General features: G+C 44.1%; 1 protein-coding gene across 1 annotated transcript; it reads right to left on the reverse strand.

Annotated features, from left to right (window-relative positions):
* Nucleotides 1–212: 212 nt before the first annotated feature.
* Nucleotides 213–15,702, reverse strand: RNF114 (ring finger protein 114). Its single transcript, XM_015084211.3, has 6 exons — nt 15,524–15,702; nt 9,608–9,758; nt 7,132–7,238; nt 6,646–6,760; nt 3,288–3,395; nt 213–2,048 (listed from the first exon to the last, which is right to left on the reverse strand). The coding sequence occupies exons 1-6, from the start codon at nt 15,661–15,663 to the stop codon at nt 1,983–1,985; spliced, it is 687 nt and encodes a 228-aa protein (XP_014939697.2). The 5' UTR covers nt 15,664–15,702; the 3' UTR covers nt 213–1,982.
* Between the last annotated feature and the right edge of the window lie 7,997 nt (nt 15,703–23,699).

A 23,699-nucleotide genomic window follows, 5' to 3' on the forward strand; every position in this document is an offset into this window, starting at 1 on the left:
GAGGGACACCTGGGTAGCTCAGTCCTCGGTGTCCGACTCTTGATTTCGGCTCAGGTCACGATCTCGCGGTTCATGGGGTCAAGCCCTGTGTCAGACTCTGTGCTGACAGCAGGGCCTGCTTGGGATTTTCTCTCTCCCTCTCTCAAAATAAACGTTTGAAATTAAAAAAAAAAAAAGTGGTTAATGAAAACAGGCATTACAGCTTGCCAATTGGATAAATTATGAAATTTATTTATATTTCACCTTTTAAAAGCCAGAACATAACAAATTTCACTTTCTGGAAAGTCATCTTATTAGAAATACATGAAGTGCACTTAATACAAGGATATCAGTTTCTTGGTACCATTAGTGAGATGGACAGTCATTCATTTCCTCAAATGAAGGCTTTGTCAAATTTCCCTCCAGATTCAGACCTCTCAAGTCAGGGAGGGCTAAGTGAATTTTTTCCAGAAATCACAGTGAAGGCGCTGACCTTAACATTTGGGCCCTCCAAAGCAACATCACATTAGAAAAGACGATTTTGCCTAGCAAAGGGCCCTGTCTTTGCTGGTCACTAGGCGTCTGCAGCCCCCACTGGCAGGCAGGGAGAGGCCCACAACAGCGGTGCTCACAGGCCCCAAAGCTCCCTGTCACTTACAACCTCAGCCACTGACCAGAAAAACTTCCCATGTTCAGAGTAGAGAGGTCTGACACGAAAAAATGAACCTAAATCCACGTCTTTTGGTTATGTTCCTACAGATTAGACTGACACCGCTCTCAGCCTTGTATTTATTAATATTCGCACAACATGGTGAACTTCAAGTTTCTTGAGCTAGTTTCCAGCAGTTTCCATTAACAAGCGCTCACAAGAGCTGTGTTTTTGCCTTTTTAACAGTGTGTCTTGTCAAAAGGAGACAACAGGCTGTGAGACTAGATTTCCCATGACCTCTGCGTTACAAGACAGGTTTCACACACTGATTTACAGATGGAAATCAGTTTCATAAGGAAACCATTTATGATAGAAAAGCAATACTCAGATACTCAGTTCAATCTAAGTTACCAAAGAAAAGATAAAATAACTAGAGTATCTACTGGAGCCCCAAACCTCTTCCTTCTTATTCATGTGAGGACTCCTTCTCGTGCCTCAAGGACAAGAATGTAAGCAGGTTCCCAAACAGAGAGGCAAACATGACGCAGTCCTTTGAGAATACCATGTTAGTTCGAAAATCAGAACCAAAAAGCTACGGCCCTCGCACTGCTCTTAGCTGACCCTCCTCCCCACTTATGGATAAATGGAGTTTAACTTTCCTAACCTAGAAACACTTATTGTCACTAAAAAGATGTGGTTACACCTTATCCTAAAAAGGCACCATGCAGGCATTTAAGACTGTGCAGGAGCGGCAGGAAAATAGAACTAATCAAAACTTCCAGCATCAGATCATGCTAAACCCAGAACATTCACCCCAACAGGCCCTTTGCAATGTTTCCCAGGAGGGACACTCCAGCTTCCGGCAGCTGCTGCTAAGGACCAACTAACAGAACCTCCGCAGCACAGAAGGAGCTCCACCACCGATGGGACACACGCTTGCCAGAGCTCACACACCTCACCTCAGGGACAAGGAGAGGAGGGAGGTGCTGGTCTCGTTTGTGCTATTCGTGACCCAGAACAGGTCCTGGCTGGCCCAGAGGACCTGAGAGATGCATACTAAAGGGGAGGAACGAGAGTGAAACAAGGGTAGGTGGAGAACCTGGATTCTCTTCCAGAAGAGGAAGCAGAAACTCCAGGGAGCAGCTAGGGGAATCAGAGACCAGACACATGACAGAGTTAACAGTAGGGGAGACCCCAAAGGAAGGGACGGCTCTGACCTGGGGACCTTTTTCCCTGTCAGAAGTGACCACAGCTCACTTCCAGGTCTGTTGTACATTGAAGGTGTAGGAGTCACAGGTTTCACGCCCAACACACAACGGACGCTCTGGAGCACGAGCTGGACAGTAGAGACCGCTCACTGATCGATGATGGAGCGCTGCAACACCTGATTCATCATGTCCTCTTCATCAACATCGTAATCCTGAGGGCGAAACACAGACCCTTGGCCCCGGCACCTGTCACAGCCGCAAAGACTCTCGTTCAATGGGGGAAGCGGGGCGGCCCAGTGACAGGCTCCGGAGACGCCTGGCCCAGCATGGATCCCAGCTTGTTTCTGGTGCCAGCCACGGAGCTCTGAGCAACCTGCTCGACCTCTCTGGGCCTCTGCCGCCTCCTCCTGAGGATGAGAACACTGATGGCTCCCTTAGACGGGGACTGTGAGGACCACAGGGCACCTGTGCACGGGGCCTGGCACAGACCGAGTGCTCACATGGGAGGACTTTCACTGCAGTGAAACTGGACTTTTAATTCAACGAGGCCAAACTACCTACTTGATTACAACTTGGGAATTTCATCTGTCTTCAGGGCAGTTAACAAAAAGGACAGTTATTGGGAAGTCTGAATCTCAGACACTCTCTTAGACTGAGAATACACATTCTTAGGACAACTTAGGAAAGAGTCATGCTTTCCTTCTTGGGTCCCGAAACACAGCCATTAAGACTGAATGCTGTTCTAAAATCCTCACAGCATACATATATATATATAAACAAACAAACAAACAAACGTTCTACTTCAAGGGTTTGGCCCAATTTATCTATTACTAGAATGCTAACACAACAGTGGGTCCCTTCAAACCACTCAGCACTAGGGAAAGGACACAAACCGGATGACTACTTTTGGCAAGTGGATGTGTTTTGACCTAAGACGCTCTAAAAAACATGTGACACTTCATATGGAATTCCGCCTTTCCAGCTTCTTGGGGTTGGGACAGGCGGAGAAAACTGGCAATGCCGTGCCTGTGTCTCTACACACTGCTGTCAGCGGGAGCTGATGGCAGCATGACATGTGTCAGGTGCCGTCTGGCTTGCAAATCCTCAGGGACACCATTTCCATTACCTGCCTGGTCCCCATGGGCATCTGAGCTTCAGGATCCCAAGCCAGGTGCTGGAACGGGTAGAAACTACACATACCAAAAGAAAGTGGGAAAAACTTCTGGAAGAAAACCCAGGAGCAATCTTACATCATGTCTCACTGTAGACACAACAAAGGCTCTGACCACTCAGTGGGCTCACGAACATAGACCACACAGCTGCTGTTCCCGGGAGCCCATCACATCAATGACAAAACTCAACAATGGGACCCACAGCTTTCCAGGTAAGAGAAGGGATGTTGTTGTGCTGTTACCCCAGGGGAGAGATCAGGCCCCGGGCTCCAGACTCACCACAAAAGTGTCGTAAGAAAACTGGTGCCGGCGCTGGATGTGCTCTATGAAGTTGGCGCTGCGGTAGTTGGGGTCTCCCCAAGGCATCGAGGCACATATCGGACAAACCTTTCAACAAAAAAGCACGGTCTTAGGCACCTGACCTTTGAGCTAACATTAGCCCTCTGTGGCCCATATCTGGCCTTTCTTCCAGGGCAGCTTTCCTGACACATCAGTTTAGGGCCTGGCCACTCCTTCATAGGTACATTCGTATCCCAGAAAACACTGTCAGTCTCCCACTCAGGTCAAAGACACGTGAGAGTGCCTAACGGCTTTGGCCATGATACTACCCTTTCCTGATCCCCTACTGTGGTCAGGACAATGTGTCAGCCCAGTAAGGGCCTAGACTATGGCCTTCTGACCCAGCACACAAAATGATCCAAAAGCACAAAGAAAAACAAGGAAATGACAGATGAACAATAACCTGAGGAAGTAAAACACAACCTTCTGTGCTATTTTTACAAAGTAAATGCTGAGACGAGAGGGCTGACGTTGAAAAGCCCTCATATAAGAAGTCGATTTGGGAATTACGGGGACCACATCAAAATAAAAAGCTTCTGCACAGGGAAGGAAACAATCAGCAAAACTAAAAGGCAACCAACAGAATGGGAGAAGATATTTGCAAACATATCAGATAAAGGGTTCGTACCCAAAACCTATAAAGAACTTATCAAATTCAACACCCAAAAACCAAATAATCCAGTAAAGAAATGGGCAAAAGACATGAATAGATATTTCTCCAAAGACATCCAGATGGCCAACAGACACATGAAAAAATGCCCAACATCACTCATCAGGGAGATACCACCTCACACTTGTCAGAATGGCTAACATTAACAACTCAGGCAACAACAGATGTTGGTGAGGATGCGCAGGAAGAGGATCTCTTTTGCACTGCTGGTGGGAATGCAAACTGGTGCAGCCACTCTGGAAAACAGTACGGAGGTTCTCAAAAAATTAAAAATAGAACTACTCTATGACCCAGCAATTGTACTACTAGGCATTTATCCACGGGATACAGGTGTGCTGTTTCAAAGGGACACATGCACCCCCATGTTTATGGCAACACTATCAACAATAGCCAAAGTATGGAAAGAGCCCAAATGTCCACTGATGGATGAATGGATAAAGATGTGGTATACACACACACACACACACACACACACACACAATGGAGTATTACTCGACAATCAAAAAGAATGAAATCTTGCTATCTGCAGCTACATGGATGGAAATGGAGGGTATTATGCTATGTGAAATTAGAGAAAGACAAATATATGACCTCACTCATATGAGGAATTTAAGATACTAAACAGATGAACACAAAGGAAGGGAAGCAAAAATAATATAACAGGGAGGGGGACAAACCATAAGAGACTCTTAAATATAGAGAACAGAGGGTTGCTGGAGGGGTTGGGGGAGATGGGCTACATGGGTAAGGGGCATTAAGGAATCTACTTCTGAAATCACTGTTGCACTATATGCTAACTAACTTGGATATAAATTAAGTAAATTAAAAAATAAAATAAAAACAAAAATGAAATAAAATGAAAATAAAATAAAATAATAAAGAAGTCAGTTTGGGCGTTGAAGACTGGGAGGTATTTGGAAAGACACAACATGAAAGGGTGCTCCACAAGGCTGGCAATGGCACAGAGGAAAGGCCAGGAGTCAGCAGTACAGGCATTACAGGCGATCAGCTGGCTAGAATGGAAAATTCAGAGATGGACAGAGAGGAGCTGGGACAGGGAGAAGCAGGCCTCAGTGGTCAGCTTAGAGATGGAACTCCACCAGTAATAAGGAAGGTATCGTAACAAAAGGGATTAGCAAAAGACGAATCTGAAATGGTGGAAGATTCCTGGTGGAAGGAGCTGGGCAGGCAGCTGTGGATATGGGGCTAGATCATGGGTCAGGTCAGGAGACTGAGAAGGAGGTCACTTCCAAAGGGAAGGGCTGAAACATCAACAGTTAAGAAGGAGTTCTGTAAAGGGAGAAGGGATAGAACAGAGGGCCAATGGATGAAGGAAGAGAGGCTTCAACAGAGACAAAATAACCACAGGAATGTCAGAAAGCCAAAGGAGGGGAAAAAAGAGAAAATTAGGTTGTAGTACCAGAAACTGCAATGTTGGGTATAGAACTTACTTGAAAGGAAAAAGAGGAAAGGGTAATACTACTGAAAAGGACCACATTCAAACATTAAAAAAAAAACAAAACAAAAAAAACCTACGTACCAGTCTGTGATACTTAAAGGAGTGATAAACACTTTCCTAGTAATTTTTTTTTTAACGTTTATTTATTTTTGAGAGACAGATCATGAGTGGGAGAGGGGCAAAGAGAGAGAAGATACAGAATCCGAAGCAGGCTCCAGGCTCTGAGCTGTCAGCACAGAGCCCGACACGGGGCTCGAACCCACAGACTGTGAGATCATGACCTGAGCTGAAGTCGGATGCTTAACTAAGCCGCTCAGGTGCACCGTGATTTCATATACATTCCCTTTCCCCACAACTATAAAGATACTACTCTCAAAAGGAAAATGACAGCTTTACACAGAAGATACCTGGTGGACACCAAGCGATCCAAGTGAACGTTACCAACAAAGGGGCCAACAGATATCACATGACCCCTGAAGCGGCATCTGGAGGACACATCGCTTATGGAACGTCCCTGCTTCTAATGATGAAAAAACACACAAACCGAAATCCAAGGACTCTTACAAAACAACTGGCCTGTCCTCTTTAAAAATGTTAAGGTCATGGAAGGCAAAGAAAGACCTAGCACCAGAGACATGACAATTATGTGTAACACACAGATCAAGGACTTGGGGGCAGGAGGATATTGCTATGAAGGACATAACAATGGTTAAAATTCAAGGGCAGTCCACTTTTTTTTTTAAAGTAATCTCTAGGCCCAACGTGGGGCTCCAACTCACGACCCCGACATCAAGAGTCGCATACTCCACCAAGTGAGCTGGCCAGGCACCCCTACAATTGTTAAAATTTAAACATGAATTTTATATTAGATATCAGATTATGTCAAAGTTATATCTCCTGAGTGTGACAAACACAAAAAACGTGATTTTCGAAGAAAATGCTCTTGTTCTTAGGAGGTATATGCTGAAGTGTGTAGGACAAAAGGTCATGGTATCTGTAACTCATTATTGAATGGCTAGCAAAATGTAGAGTATCACGCAGAGTATCATTAAGCATATACTGTAAAATGTTACCAATCTGTGAATCTAGGTGAAGGGTACACAGGAGTTCGCTGCACTACTCCTGTTCATTTTTCTGTTTAATTTTTTTCCATAAAAAGCTCCTCTTACCACAGATTTGGTGTCCGTGCTATGGGACAGCTTGCAGTGTTCCACTAGCCCTTCCTGATCAAAGTTCTTCTCGGGACAGTACGGGCAAGGGAAGGTGTAACGGTTTGGGACGTTCCTGGAAGATGAAAGGCAGAACAGAAGAAATCTCTTTGTGAGTACCCTTCCACACTTCAATCTCCATACCTCCAAAAAGGAGCAGAGTTCAATGTGTTATGACAGGGATTCTGACAATTACCTGAGAAGCACATCAAGTGTTTTGAACATAACTTCATAGCAGAGCTAACATTTGAAGTGAACATCAGAGTTCTCCACACCCCACCCCAAAACGAAAACGGACAGATAATAGTTATACATCCGTAGCCAGCATACATCTGAATAATAACTATACATCCACTTCCCCAAACTCCTACAACTAAACCCTGAAACATGCAAAGTGTCCACCGTCTTCATAGCAGAAGAGGACCTCCACCTGAGGGAGTCATTCACCTTGGTTGAAGGGAGGCATCCTTGGTGGTGGCCTTCACACCTTCCATGATGTAATTCTGGTATTTGGAACAGGTAGCCACGTGGGCCCGGATCTTGGATAGGAAGAACTTAGGAAGAATGACAGCCCACAAGTTAGTCAGACCTTGGACCAGGTCCCACATAGTCCCAAAGCAAGGGCAAGGTGAAAACCAGACCTGTACCACCCTGGCAAACAATCTCACCAGACTCCCAGCTATGCTGACAGGGCTAAAACCACGTTTGCTGCAGGGGCTCTGTTAATACCAAAGCTGATGTCTTACTTGACCAATCCAGGATGTCTGCTTCCACTCGAAAATAACTCTCCTAGAGGTTTTTGTATTCAAGGTATGCTCTCTGCTCAGACACACTCCAAACCCAGGGAAGGTTTAAAAGTTTTACACATAGCATTTAAACTAGCCTCTTCACAGCAAGCCAAGAACCACATTCTATTATGTGCAGCAGCAAAAAGTAATCATTTAAGTATAAGAGATAAAGACCAGTAATTCTAGTTAAGGTACAGAATTCCAGACTGTGGTAAATAATCTTTAAAAAACAAAAACAAAAAACAGAAATCCAGAAATCTGAATTCTATTTCTCCTACAGAATCTAGCCTTTACAAGTTGAAAAGAGAAAACCTAGAGAGTGCTTCATCGCAGGTGTTCTAAAAAGAAAGAAAAAGTATAAGGAATGAAGAAAAAGGGGAGGTAAAGGGAAGATAAACATTTTCTGAGGCAGAATACACATAGAGATATGATACGATACAAACATTAATCTTTAAAATGGAGACTATCAAAAGTATACAGAAAAAGAAAAATCCATCATGCATACATAAAGTAACGGGTAACTTCATTTCAATATCCTGAGTTCCAAAATTAAAGGAAGGCACAAGAAAAAAAGGAAGTTTCAATATTTGAGCTCTGGTTTACCATAATGCTCCTTTCTGTCTTACCTCCAGCTAAAGAACTTGACTTCGAGCTGCCAACCAAAGAGCTCCCAATTAAAAGGGATGGTAAATATCCCCGTTCAGAACAGTAGCCACTGTGTACCCTTAGTGCTAAATCATCTGAAAGGAAGGAGATGGGAACGTATATCCATCCTATGGCCATCCACACTAATGTGTTAAAGTAACGAAACTGACACGTTAGACTAGTAAGTCATTAAGTGAAACTTTTTTTTCAAAAATGAGAAAAAGCTCTAGAATCATATACTATGATCCTATTTTGTAAAATTCTGACAACTGTATTTGGTAAAAACCTTAGATCTGCGTTTGTCAAAGGGCAGAAAATGTTTTGCAGCCTTCTAAACTGAATCACTTGTAAAGAGGTCATCTCTGGGGGCACCTGGGTGGCTCAGTTGGTTAAGCATATGACTCTTGATTTTGGTTCAGGTCACGATCTCACAGTTTGTGGGATTGAGCCCTGTGCTGAGCCCTGTGCTGGGCTCTGTGCTGACAGCATGGGGCCTGCTTGGGATTCTGTCTCTCTGCCCCAGCCCCTGCCCCCGCCCCCGCCCCCATTCACTCACACCCCCTCTCAAAATAAATACATTAAAAAAATTAAAAGGTAATCTCTAGAGTAGGAAACAAGCCTACATTATTTTATACTTTTGTATGATCTGAAATTAAGAAAATCATAATGATTTTAAAACCTGTAAGGCTGTGTGTATCTCTTGGAAAATAAGAATAATATTTCTCCTTTATTATAGATGTTAAATACACTGGATTCTAACAGGATTATACAACAGAATGGATGCACTTCAAATGTTTGGTATTGCTATTATAATCAAATAATTTCATACTGACCTTTATGCCATGATTCCTATCAAGTGCTAAAAAGTTCAAATATTAAGTTTTATATCTATATTGACACAGATGACAAAATTTTCCCTCAAACTCATTACAGCAGATAACTTTTTTGAGATGACCTCATCTTATGTTAAAACAATTAAGAAACAAAGGCTCCTGGATGGCTCAGTTAGTTAAGCATCCAAATCCTGATCTCATGGTTCAGGAGACAGAGCCCTGCGTCAGGTTATGCGCTGACAGTGTGGAGCCTGTTGGGGTTTCCTCTGACCCTTCCCAGCTTGCAAACGCGTGTGTGTGCTCCTTCCTTCAAAATAAATACATATTTAAAAAGAAATAAATAAATAGCATTGTCATTATGATCTAAAGTTACGCATAATTTTGGAAAAGCGCGTCTTTTAAAGGAACAAAATGGGATTAACGTTTTAGTTTCCAAAGCTACGATATATAATATACTAAACCAACTCTTAAAAAAGCAAATCAAAACCAATAAAGGTACTAAAATCAAACAGCACAGCCACGGCTGCAGATAACTAGCATGCACACGTGCTGTTAGTCACCTAGTCATGCTCTAACTTGAGAAACACGTGGCAACAGCTCTGTGTTTTTACCCCCTCATCGCAGAAGGACACCGACTTCCGTTTTACTTCCACATACATTTTTACGGCAGCCATGGCAAGAAGTCTCTGTGCTCTCGATCTGCCGCTCGAGCTCCGCGGCTCGGACGCCAGGTGCCAGAGCGCTGCGACACACCCCACAGACAGGCTTCTTCGGCTTCAGACATTCCTGCAGGCATGCAGAGCAAAAGCTAGAACAAGACACACAGAGAACCTGCGTCATGCATCGTGGAGACAAGACAACAAAAATGGATAAACTTTTAAAAAGATGTCAATGAGTAATGGGTTAAAAACACGTTGCTCCCTAACTCCTGATAAAAATGCGGAGTCCTCCCAGGCCAGAAAAGCAGGGGGTGGAGGTCCTGCAAAGCACACACAGGTCCACCAACAGAAACAAATGCAAAACAAAACGCCAACTATCATGGTACACGGTGAGAGGGGTCATGGCACAGTCTTCAAACCTCAGCACCTGCCACTGAGGGATCTGGGGGAGTTTTCCTGAACCTCGGTTTTTCCTCTGTGAAATGGAGACGGCAGTAGCTACCTCTGGGATTACTGGAATGGGATATGGATAGCAGACCCTTCTTAGTACAGTGTCAAGCACCTGTGAAATGCACCACAAACACGAGGTGCTACCATTAGAGGTGAATATAAAGCACCATGAGGACACAGAGAGAAGACCAACAGTTGTGACCCAAGGAGGTCAGGGCTGGTAAGACTTCAAAGGCAGCATTCATGAAACAGCCTTAGAAGAAAGAGCTCAACTGCAGAAGGGAAGAATACTCTAGACCCTTCGACTTAAAAAATTCATGATGCACCTAAGGAAATAAAAGTCTAACGCTTTTCCTCAGAAACAGTAGGAACCCAGATGTTTAAAGATATCAATCAACAAGGCCAAATCCAAGTTTTAGAAAAATAGCTGAGGTTAACATGGACAATAGAGTTCTTGGTTTTTAATTTTTTTTTTTTTTTTAAGGTGAGGAAAGACAGGAGCCTTGAAGTAGAAACCAAACAGATAGCTAAGGCAAGGAATTCTGAGGGCCTGAGGCAACAGTGAATTAACTGAAGAAATGATTCAGAGGGGGAGTCAGCAGTACTTGGTAGCTTACTGAGTTTGAAGAAGGAAAGTCAAAGATGGCCAAGTTTCTATCCTGAAACTAGGCAGGTAATAATGCTGAGATAAGAATGAACGGACACACAGAAAGAATGGACACTAAGACATGAAAATAGCCCAGCTACATACCCAACCTGAGACACTTAAGGCAGGATAATATAATCTGTTAGGAAGAATTCAACACGTATCATCAAAGGTAACCTGTGCATCTCACAAATTTTTACTGTCTCTAAGGATTTTCTTCCTCTTTGTCATTAAGCTAGGTGTTAATACTGCCACATGAAACAGACCAGGCTGGAAGAAGGTGAGGGGGCCTAGTGATTCATCACTGAGAGTAAAGCAGAGAAGGAAACAAAATCCCAGTCTTGATTTTTTTTTTTTAATGTTTATTTATTTTTGAGAGAGCAAGAGGGAGCGAGCAGGGAAGGGGCAGAGAAAGAGGGAGATACAGAATATGAAGCAGGCTCCAGGCTCCGAGCTGTCAGCACAGAGCCCGACGCGGGGCTCACACTCACAGACGGTGATATCATGACCTGAGATGGAGTCCGATGCTTAAGTGACTGAGCCACCCAGGCACCCTGATGTTTATATTCCAAAGTGGAGAAAAACACAAATGTTAATTTCCAATACGGATGAAGTATACGAAGGAAATAAAACAAGGCAAAGAGATCAGCCAACATAGATCATACAGAGCTTCTTTAAAGAGGTAGTAATATTTGAGTGGCACCTGGGCGGCTCAGTCAGTTGACTGACTGACTCTTGATTTGGCTCAGATCACGATCCCTGGGTTGTGGGAACAAGCCCTGAGTCAGGCTCCGTGCTGAATGTGAGGCCTGCTTTGGATTCTCTTTCTCTGGCCCTCTGCCTCTGAGCTGAGACCCAAAACTATGAGGACACAGCCACACAGACCTGGACACAAAGAGGTACACACAGAGATGATATACCAAGTGCAAAGGGGTTTCCAAAAAGCAGGAAGGGAGGCTTTGGGACCATGATGGGTAGACCACTGAGAGAGGGTAAGTGATTAGGTGGGAGAGGTAGACAGGGTCTTGTGGCCATCACTTATTGTACCTTTTCTCAAAGGCAGATCACCAGAGTAACCCAAGAGAACTGAGGGTCCCAGAGAAACGAAGCCTAGATGGTAGGTAAAAGCAGCTTCAAGCCTTCCTTCAAGCACACAGCAGGATACACAGCTCATTAACCAAATATGCACAAGCCACTTTGTGCCGGAGACATGCCCAACATGCAAGCCTTTTTTTTTTTTTAATGTAATGTATTGTCAAACTGGCTAACATACAGTGTGTAAAGTGTGCTCTTGGTTTTGGGGGTAGATTCTCGTGGTTCGTCGCTTACATACAACACCCAGTACTCATCCCATCAAGTCCCCTCCTCAATGCCCATCAACCCTCAGTTTGTTCTCTGTATTTAAGAGTCTCTTATGGTTTGCTTCCCTGTTTTTTTTTCCCCTTCCCTTCCCCTATGGTCTTCTGTTAAGTTTCTCAAGTTCCACAGGAGTGAAAACATATGCCTTTCTCTGACTTATTTCACTTAGCGTAACACCTTCCAGCTCCATCCATGTTGTTGCAAATGGCATGATTCCATGCTTTCTCATTGCCAATTAGTATTCCATTGTATATATAAACCACATCTTCTTTATCCACTCACCAGTTAACGGACATTTAAGCTCTTTCCATAATCTGGCTATTGTTGAAAGCACTGCTGTAAACATTGGGGTACATGTGCCCCTATGAATCAACATTCCTGTATCCTTTGGATAAATTCCTAGTAGTGCTATTGCTGGGTCGTAGGGTAGTTCAATTTTTTGAAGAATCTCCACACTGTTTTCCAGAGCAGCTGCACCAGTTTGCATTCCCACCAACAGTGCAAGAGGGCTCCTTTTTCTCCACATCTTCCCCAGCATCTGTTGTTTCCTGAGTTGTTAATTTTAGCCACTCTGACAGGTGTGAGGTGGTATCTCAGTGTGGTTTTGATTTGTATTTCCCTGATGAGGAGTGACGTTGAGCATCTTTTCATGTGTCTGTTGGCCATCTGGATGTCTTCTTTGGAAAAGTGTCTATTCATGTCTTCTGCCCATTTCTTCACTGGATTATTTGTTTTTTTGGGTGTTAAGTTTGGTAAATTCTTTATAAGTTTTTATACTCTTTATCCGATGTCATTTGCAAATATCATCTCCCACTGTTGTTTGCCTTTTAGTTTTGTTGACCATTTCCTTTGCAAGCCTGGTTTTAAATGGTTCCTGTATCTTGGGCTGGCTTTCCGTTTCCCTTTTTTATTTATGGGCCTTGATCTAGTCCAGTCTTCTAGGTGCTCCACCCTTTCTGTTACAGCGGTATGTACAAAGTCCCTTCTCCAGCTATATGCCACTGAATTGCAGAGACACAGTCATTTAGGGCTTGAAATAAAGTTTTATAAAAACTCAATGCCCCATCCAGCCAGAGCTACAAAGATGCTGGTTTCCAAGCATAGACGTTAGCAAATATCTGCCACTTTTTGCTGAGCAAAAAGCACTTGGCTAGAGCTAAGGGAGACTTAGCTCCCCTCACAGGGGTGCATCTATCTGTCTTCAATCAGCAGAGTTGATGAACACCTCGAACTAGCCTGGTGAGTATAGAAAAGAGCCAAGGTTTAAAACCCAGTACTTCCCCCTTGACCTCTGACCTGGGGAAGGTTCATGTGGCTCAATAAAACCTCGAATTTTGCTGCTCTTCAGTTGCTAAATTGCACTAGATCAAGCCTCTTTATAAACATTAATGGTAAATGAAATCCAATGAGGCGCGCCTGAGTGGCCTAGTCGATTAACTAAGAGTTAAGAGCGGGCAAGGTCAATCTTGCCTCAGGTCATGATCTTTTAAGATCGAGCCCTGAGACTGGCTGTTTACTGACAGCACGGAGCCTGCCTGCGATTCTGTCTCTCCCTCTCTCTGCCCCTCCCCTGCTCAGTCTGTCTCTATCAAAAAAAAAAAAAAAAAAAGTAAAGAAATCCAATGAATTGGTCCAAAATTAGGTAAATATAGAAAGGAGGGCTGATCCAAGGAAAAGAGGATTCAATGAGCACGCTATCTAGCCTCCACCGTAACTCACATGAGTTTGCTTCCACCGCCAATTTCTCGGTTCATCCACCCATTACCCAATCGCTCCCCTACTCATCCACACCACTTTGATCCCTGTAATATCCTCCCACCGCACAATGAATTTTCACAATACTTTGAACACTTGTTAGTCTCACCTACCATCAATTCACTAGACTGTAAACTGAGGGCACTATCACCTTGTTTCTTACTACGCCCCAAGAATCTGGCACATAGTGAGCACACAAACACTTTACTTGGCTGAATGGAAGATTGGAAGATGGATGCTCAGACACACGTTAGGCACTGGGGACACAGAGAGGGGCAATACAGATATGGTCACTGCCCTCATGATCTCGAAGTTTTGCTCTATGTAAGGACGAAGGAAGCCCCAGGAGTGAAGCAGAGTAGTTTAAGTAGGGATGGTGATAAGGGAGGTGGTTTAAACGGGGACTTGAAGTCTGCAAAGGATGTGCAGTAGTTGGCAGGGGAGATGCAGATGGGGTATGAAGAGTTCCAGGCTAACTAAACTGCAAGTGGGAACAGCCCAAAGCCAGAAAGAGCTTAGAGGACTTGAAGAAGCAAAAAGCAGTCAGTGTGGCTGGAGAGCCCTTGCCAGGTGCCAATCATTCTCTGGGCTGGCAAGGAGACACCTGCAGTTCATCTGGGAAGGGTCAGACAATGGTGAGCCTGCCCCCTGCGAGCCTCGATGCCCTCACCTGCAAAATGGCTGCCAACCCTCTTCCTCTGCAGGACTGCAGCACAAATAAGAATACCTGTGAGGCCCAGCAGGCGCCTATCGTGCCTACTCTCCAGCAAAGGTGTCCTAAAAACAATACCAAGGTGATACCCATGATAAGCACTGCGGGAGACCACCGAGGAAATGCCAACTCCCAGCAGCGAGAAGTGGCCACATTTTCTACAGTTGTTTCAACTTAGGTGTGTTTGTGTGTCTGATGGAGCAAGGCTTGGATTCAAATCCCACCAACTTCAAGGCACCTACCCCAGCCCAGGGTCTGTACTATCATTTTCAGACACATTTCCTTCAGTCGTCCTAACCAGCGTATGAGCAACATGCAGGCCACGGAAGCTTAATCTCAAACAAAACGCAGCAAACCTCGCACACAAGTAGGAATGCCAACAATCGCTACCCGCAACTCCCAACCCCTTTCACAGTTAAAGGCAGACTGGTGAGATCTATTATCAAGACTTCCCTTTTGTTCTTTTAGTCTAGTTCAGCGTTTTTCCAGTTTCGGTGCACATTCGAATTACTTGGCAGAACTGGAGACATGACGCCATACGTGCCTTACTTTAGGAGCGATGCACAGGCTAGTCAATAGAAACTGCGGCTAAGGGCCGACTTTTTTTTTTTTTTTTAAGTAAACTCTGACCACGTCGAGATCCAGAGTAGCACTCTCTACGGATGGAGCTAGCCAGGCGCCCCACCTACGGCCGAGGCCGATCTGAGACCCTCCCTAATCCCCAGCAGGGTGCCACTCCACTATCGGGGGTGAGAAGGAGCCTGACAGGCCGCCTGGAACAGAGTAGGCGCTCAACAGACGGCGGAATACTAGGAAGCGAGCAGGGCGGCGAAGCACGCCCCGCCAACTTCCACAGACCTTCAGGAACCCCGGAGGGCCCGCGAAGAGCCGCCTGTAAACCGGTCCTTGGGCTTCCGCCCCGGAACCCTCCCAGCCCGGTCTCGCCCCTCCCTACCAGACTCCCCCCGACCAGGCCCAGCCTTGCCGCTTACACGTGACCACAGGGCACCTGCACCGGCTTCTCGTACACTTCTAAGCACACAGGACACGTGAAGCGACCCAGGGGGTCGGCCTCCGCAGCGGGCCCAGCCAGCTGCGCACCACCCTCACGGTCCTGCTGTTGCGCCGCCATCTTGCTGCCGCGCAGAGCGGCGCAACGGCGGCCGACAAGGAGGAGCCCGAGGGGGCGGGACGGAGGTAGTAGGCTGGCGCGCGCTGGGGGCGGGGCTCGCGGCCCGCGGTGGGAGGGACGGGGTGAAACGCTGTGCGGTCCGGGGCACTTGGGGCGTGGCGTATGGGAAGGGCGCGAGGCTGGGGAGGGGCCAGAGGATGGGCCACTCCTCCTGGCCCTCGGACCGGAGGCTGGGAGGGAGGGTGAGAGGAGGGAAATCTGGAAAATGTGGAAGTCCCATCCAGAGCCCGGAAGAATTGGAACAGGCCTTGTGTCACTGCAGGTGTTTCCTCGATTTAAATCGTGACTGTCATCACTATTACTTAATATTTTACCCCAAATCGAGTTGCCTTTTCTTTAAACTTAGGCAAATTTTACTTACTTTTATTTTTTAGGCAAACAAATTTTAAAGGGAGACCACTCCTGAGCTACAAACCGAAAATTTTTTTTTTAAGTTTATGTATTTATTTTGAGAGAAAAGGGGAGAGAGAGAGTGCATGTGAGGGAGGGGCAGAGAGAGAGGGAGAGAGAAGAACCCTAAGCAGGCTCCACACTGCCTGCACAGAGCCCAACACAGGGTTCGTTCTCACGAACCGTGAGATGATGACCTGAGCCGAAATCCCACTGAGCCACCCAGGTGCCCCAAAATCTGCCTGATTTCTTTTTTTTTAATTTTTTACGAGTGTTGACAGTTTATTTTTATTTTTTTTTAATTTTTTTTTCAACGTTTATTTATTTTTGGGACAGAGAGAGAGCATGAACGGGGGAGGGGCAGAGAGAGAGGGAGACACAGAATCCGAAGCAGGCTCCAGGCTCCGAGCCATCAGGCCAGAGCCTGACGCGGGGCTCGAACTCACGGACCGCGAGATCATGACCTGGCTGAAGTCGGACGCTTAACCGACTGCGCCACCCAGGCGCCCCATTATTTTTTTTATTTTATTTATTTATTTTTTAAATTTACATCCAAATTAGTATAGCATTGGTGGTATAGTGGTGAGCATAGCTGCCTTCCAAATTAGTTAGTATACAGTGCAACAATGATTTCAGGAGTAGATTCCTTAGTGCCTCTTACCCATTTAGACCATCCCCCCTCCCACAACCCCTCCAGTAACCCTGTGTTTGTTCTCCATATTTATGAGTTTCTTCTGTTTTGTCCCCCTCCCTGTTTTTAGATTATTTTTGTTTCCCTTCCCTTATGTTCATCTGTTTCGTCTCTTAAAGTCCTCATATGAGTGAAGTCATATGATGTTTGTCTTTCTCTGACTAATTTCACTTAGCATAACACCCTCTAGTTCCATCCACATAGTTGCAAATGGCAAGATTTCATTCTTTTGGGTTGCCGAGTAATACTCCATTGTATATATATACCACATCTTCTTTATCCATTCATCCATCGATGGACATTTGGGCTTTTTCCATACTTTAGCTATTGTCAATAGAGCTGCTATAAACATGGGGGTGCATGTGTCCCTTCGAAACAGCACACCTGTATCCCTTGGATAAATGCCTAGTAGTGCAATTGCTGGGTCATAGGGTAGTTCTATTTTTAGTTTTTTGAAGAAACTCCATACTGTTTTCCAGAGTGGCTGCACCAGCTTACATTCCAAAAAAAATCTGCCTTATTTCTAAGAGCACCTTAAAAGTACAGTGGAAACAAGACAGAATCATTAATTCATGCTGACGCTAAGAAGGGAAAGTAGTGATGACAAGAGGTGTTGAAGACAGGCCACGGCCACCCTGAACTGGCCCAGTGAAAGCAGAGATGGGAGGCTCGGCTCCCTCAGGAAGTCACCGTTTTTCAGTGTTGTGTACACACACTTCCTGGCCCTGGTGATGGGGCCCAACTCCTGCTCTGTGTAGACAGGGAAGCTGAGGCTTCCTGAGATAGTTGAGACCTGAATCTCACAAGAAGGCGGCAGACCTGCAGCCCAGATGTTTTGAATTCCAACTCTCTCCACTTTCTGCTGCACCAAATTGGCTCTTATGGCCAGCCCATTTACCAAAAGATACATCTTGTTAAAAGGCAGGCTCCCTAACAATTCTAACCAGGTTTTCTTAACCAGGATAATCATTGATCAATTACACTTCCACTCTGAAAGGCCACAGAGGCCTCACAGTCTGTAGACTACACAGGACAAATAAATCCAGTTTGTTAACCAGGTTAATTGAATGCAAGAGGATTATTTTTAGCGATCCACGTGAGCATCTTTTCACCAATAAATAACTTGGCACGTATATGCAGCAGCCCAAGGGGGACCATGTTTACACTTTACTGTTTCTTTTTCCTGTTCCTATGGCAGGCATCCATGCATCTGATCTCTTTCCAGCCAAATATGCCTTGTCTCCCCTCCAGGGATGGGGTTGCCTTGGCAGAGGCAGAGACGTGCTGTAGGTATTTACAAGACTCTCTGTTAGCCTTGTAGCTGCCGCCAGACCCTGGCAGGGGAGCCCCAGACCTGGGCTTCAGTTTGACCGCCTCCAGTTTGGGCTCTTGAGATGAACTTACCACGAGCTTATACACGTGGTCACAGAGACAAAAGGACAGGATTGAAATATTAATAGTGAACTTTTTTTGTGCTTATCATTCTAGGCATTTTACATAAATCCTCATTGCAGCCTATGACTTAGGTTCCACTATCCCCATTTTACAGCTATGCAAATTGAAGCAGAAAGAAATGAAATTACCTTTTAACACAGATGGAAAATGGTACTCAGGATTTGAACACATGCAGTCTGGCTTCGGGACCTGTGCACTTAAGAGTATCAGTCACCTGGAAGGCTCCTTAAACCACCAATTGCTGAAGCCAACCTTGAGCGTTCCGGATGCAGCAGGCCAGTGGAGGTAGGGCCAAGGATTTACAACAGTTTTCCAGGTGAGGCCTGCCGCTGCTGGACTAGGGGCCATGCTTTGAGAACCGCTAGCCTACACTATCCTCCCCTCCCCCCATCAGTGCTGAGACTAGCTTGAATGTGCTACATCACTTCCTGTTTTTCCTAAGCATCCCCAGTGAGAATTTCTTCCCTATCCCTTCTCAGCTTGCAAATGCGTTGCCAGTTCTCACCTCCACACTCATACTCGCTGTTTTTCAAACCACAATCAACCTAATAATGTGTGTTAAATCAATGAACCTTCCCTTCTTAATGTCCTCAAGGAAACCATTTCCCACAACAGTCTCTTCCTCCCTGGAGCCCTTGTCAGCCGCTCTCAGGCTGCCCACATCATCTAAGATCTTCTGTGAGCCTGGAGTGGGGGTGTCGGTCCTACTCAAAGACTTCACAGACTTGATTTTTTTTTTTTAAGTTTTTTTTATTCATTTATTTTAAGAGAGAGAGAGACACACACAGAGGGAATCCCAAGCAGGCTCTGCACTGTTAGTTCAGGGCCCGATGCGGGGCTCAGACTCACAAACTGTGAGATCATGACCTGAGCCAAAATCAAGAGTCAGATATTTAACCCACTTGAGCCACTCAGGCGCTCCTTGGCAGGCTCGATTTTTGCCACCAACGTAGACTCATTCATTCAGGCAACAAAGAGTCCCTGAGGGTCTCTTGTGTGCCAGGCCTTCTGCAAGGTTCAGGGAAGAAATATGGGGTCTCTAATGGGCAGTGAGGTAGGTGGGTGGGGGCAGATCCTTTAAAAAGTTATTCAGCTAAATAATGATCCTAAGGAAATCTGAAGGAGATCTGTTTTCTGTAGCTTGAGGTGAACGAGTCATGCCATGCCCATGCTCCTCACCCACAGAAACTGTGAGATAATCTACATGTGTTGTTTAAGCCACTAAGTTTGTGGTCATTTGTTATGCAGTGATGGACAATATAATCTCCTTTGTGGGCCATTTCCCTATAATTATCTAAGTTATAGGAGCATGTACCCTTTGATTTATGTCTTCTATTTTCAGGACTTTATCCCACAGACCTGAACCATCCAATATTATGGTTATTTAAATGTAAATAAATTAGGGGCTCCTGGGTGACTCAGTGGGCTAAGTGTCCAACTTTGGCTCAGGTCACGATCTCATGGTTCATGGGTTTGAGTCCTGCGTCGGGCTCTGTGCTGACAGCTCAGAGCCTGGAGCCTGCTTCAGATCCTGTGTCTCCCTCTCTCTCTGTCCCTCCCCTGCTTGTGTTCTGTTTCTCTCTCTCTCAAAAACAAACATCAAAAAAAGTTTTTTAGTTTAAATAAATTAAAAACAAAACTAAAGATTCATTTCCTCTGTCTCACAAGTCATATTTCTAGAGCTCAATAGCCACCTATAGCTAGTGGCTATGTATTGGATACAGCAGATATGGAACATCTCCATCACCACAGAAAGTTCTGTGGGCAGTGCTGCTATAGACCTACCCACACATGTGGCACACAAGCAATTTTGAGCTTTACATACTTTAAAGCTATTTAAGGCCTAACTCTTAGAACCCTACCAAATTTTTGGACACCTTGTAAATTCCAGATACAAATCCTTTACCAGATATATGTATTGCAAATATTTTTTCTCAGTCTGTGGTTGCCTATTTATATTCTTAACTGCGTCTTTTTTACATATATGTCACATTGTAAAACTTATTATGGAGAATTTTAAACATATATAAAAGTAAATTGAATGGAATGATAAATTTACATGTACCTATTGCCCAGCTTTATTAATTATCAACTTATGAAGTTTTATTTGTTCTATACCCTCCTCAGTTCCTCCCTTCACCCACCACCTGCATTATTTTGAAGCAAATTTAATTGTCTTTTGATGAGCAGAAAATTCTAATTTCGATAAGGTCTTTTCCCCCCCACTTTTATTGTTAAGGCTTTGTGTCCTAAAAAAAATCCTTATCTGCCCAAAGATAGTCTCCAACATGTTCATTTAGAAGTTTTGTGGGTTTAGCCTTTATATTTAGATCTATGATCTGTCTCAAATTAATTTTTGTATGTGGTGTGACGGGTGGATCCAACATTAGCTTTTCTCGATGGCTATCCAGTTGTTCCAACACCATTTATGGTCACTCTGTGACTCCAATTTTCCCTGAAGAAAAAATTTAAGTAAAATTCACAAATTTTTACCCAAAAGATACATAAACATATGTCCATTAAAAGATTTGTACGAGAGGGGCGGCTGGGTGGCTCAGTTGGTTAAGCGTCCGACTTCGGCTCAGGTCATGATCTCACAGTTCGTGAGTTCGAGCCCCGCATCAGGCTCTGTGCTGACAGCTCAGAGCCTGGAGCCTGCTTCGGATTCTGTGTCTCCCTCTCTCTCTGCCCCTTCCCTGCTCATGCTGTGTCTCTCTCTGTCTCATAAATAAATAAACATTAAAAAAAAATTTAAAAAAAAGATTTGATTTGTACGAGAATGCTCATAGTAGCTTGTAAGAGAATGTTCAAATAGATCTACCCTGGAAATACCCCAAAAGTAAATCAACATGTGAATGGGTAAATAAGTTGTGGCATCTTCATACAATAGAATACCACTCAGTAAGAAAATGGAACAAACTATTAACATGTTATACTTATAATGTGGATGAGTCCCCCAAACAGATGCTGAGAGTAGCCAGACCCCAATGATTATACTTACATGACATTCCAGATTAAACTAATCATGGTGAAAGAAATAAGAACAGTGATTGTCTCTGCGTGTGGACTTAACTGGAAAGGACGTGAAGGAACTTTCTGGGGTTTTGGAAATGTTTTATATTTTATTTTATTTTATTTTATTAATTAATTAATTTATTTTCAATTATTATTGGTTTTTTTTAATGTTTATTTTTGCAAGAGACAGAGTGCGAGCAGGGGAGGAGCAGAGAGAGAGAGGGAGACACAGAATCCAAAGCAGGCTCCAGACTCCGAGTGGTCATCACAGAGCCTGCCGTGGGGCTGGAGTTCACGAACTGTGAGATCATGACCTGAGCCAAAGTCGGCTGCTTAACTGACGGAGCCTCCCAGGCGCCCTGGAAATGTTCTATATTTTAAAAGAAATGGTGAGTGCATTTGTGAAAACTCAGTGAATTATAACTTGTTAAGATCTGTGCAATTATAACTCAAAATAAAAATTAAAAGACAAAAAACTTAATGCATGTAAAGAATTTACTACAAAGGCTAGCAAATATTAACATTTAATGAGAATTATCTCCTATTATCAAAAATTTTAAGTTATATACTTCTAAGTAAGAGAAAAAGAAACATGTCTTTTCAGATGATATTTGCACTTGCCTATTTGCACTCCAGCATAATTACATTTAAAGTAACATAGCTGGGTGCCTGGGTGGCTCAGTCGGTTGGGTTGCTGACTCTCGATTTCATCTTAGGTCATGATCTCATAGTTGGGTTGGTGAGATCAAGCCCTGCATCCGGCTCTGTGCCGACAGCGTGGAGCCTGCTTGGGATTCTCTCTCTCCCTCTTTCTGCCCCTCGACTGCTTGCACATGAGCGTGTGTGCTTTCTCTCTCTCTCTCTCAAAATAAATAAACATTTTGAAAAAATTAAATAAATCTCGGTTCACATTTTTGTGATATGGCCAACTGAGAGTATGTTCTTCAGTTTATTTTGATACTTGCTTTTCTCAACCTTTTCTTTTTTTTTTTAACTTGGAGGAAAGGTGCAAGAGTAATACAATGAACCTTAGTATATACCCTTCCTTCACCCACATTCCTGGATGTTCCTATTTTGCTGTGTTTGTTTTATATTAATATATATATTATATTTATATATATTTGTATATATTTATATTTATCTTTCTCAAGGAAGCAGCAAAGTCCAATCTAGGCATTCTGGTTCCAGAGTCCAGGCTTGTAGAGGGGCTAAGAGAGACTGAGTGGCTTGTCCAACTCATGGGGCTACTAAATGCAGTACCAGGGACTTGAACCCAGGTCCACTGGCCACAGAGTCATTTCTATTCCATTGCACCATGTTTCTAGGGGCCTTATGTGCTGATTTCTTGTCTACCAAGCACCAAACACCTGGTCTGGAGAGCAAGGGCTGTAACCACCATCCTTCCTGCTCACAGACTTTCAGTGGTTCCCTGGTGCTCACTGGGGCAAACCCAGACTCTTGGCCTGACATTTGAGGTCCTCAGAGACTGGGCTGCCCTTCTATCAACGCATTCTCGGCTTGCCTCGTGCATTCATCTAACTAGATGAACTAACTTGTTGCTTCTCATCCACCCTTAGTGTGGGGGTCAGACCTGGCACCCAGGGCCACATGTAGCCCTGGGGCATGTTCCTCTGACAAACACAGCATTTCGTGTTTTTATGTTTAGTATTAGTACGGGATCATGGTTTCTTCCCCTCCCTCCGAAGTATTATAATTCATCAGTATCATTACTTATTTTGATGTTCAGATTGTCCCAGATTTGGACAATAGGAACCTAGTCTTATTAATATTCTCTTTCTGGTAAGGAGACTATACATTCCTTGAGGCAGGGGCTGTGTCCATCTTGTTCATAGTCATGCCCCTGAAATCTTAACATCAAACCCGGCATTCAATGAAAATTTCCATCAGAAACAAATACTGTTGGGACGCCTGGCTGGCTCAGTCAGTAGAGCCTGGGACTCTTGAGCTCAGAGTCATGAGTTCGAGCTCCACTTTGGATGTGGAGCCTTGCTTAAAAAACAAACACACGAATACTGTTGAACCTCCTATTTTGCGTGGGGTAGTATATGTATGGGGGATAGTGTTGATATAATTGTGAGAAAAACAGGTATAGTTATGTCCTCATGGAGCTTACTTTTTTTGGGGGGGAGATATTAATAAAAATCATATAATATGTATTTGTAGAATGATTTAAAAAACAAATGATCGATAATTGCATTATTGTCTCCTGTTGACTTTATACATATACACATACCTTTAGAACATATATAATATTGGTTGATGTCTTGTATTCCATTTCGGGGGATGTCTTTCTTTTTTCATTCCACAAAATGTACTGCAGAGTAAGGTAGGTTTACATGATCTTTTTTTTTTTTTTTTAATTTTTTTTTCAACGTTTTTTATTTATTTTTGGGACAGAGAGAGA

Source organism: Acinonyx jubatus, chromosome A3, assembly GCF_027475565.1.
Source record: "Acinonyx jubatus isolate Ajub_Pintada_27869175 chromosome A3, VMU_Ajub_asm_v1.0, whole genome shotgun sequence".
Taxonomy (NCBI): Eukaryota; Metazoa; Chordata; class Mammalia; order Carnivora; family Felidae; genus Acinonyx; species Acinonyx jubatus.

Coding starts and splice junctions, on each gene's coding strand:
- RNF114 (XM_015084211.3), bottom strand. CDS start 15,663: ATGGCGGCGCAACAGCAGGACCGTGAGGGTGGTGCGCAGCTGGCTGGG. Junction 9,759..15,523: donor CAGGTGCCCTGTGGTCACGT/GTAAGCGGCAAG, acceptor GTCTTGTTCTAG/CTTTTGCTCTGCATGCCTGC. Junction 6,761..7,131: donor GATGCCTCCCTTCAACCAAG/GTGAATGACTCC, acceptor TTCATCTTCCAG/GAACGTCCCAAACCGTTACA.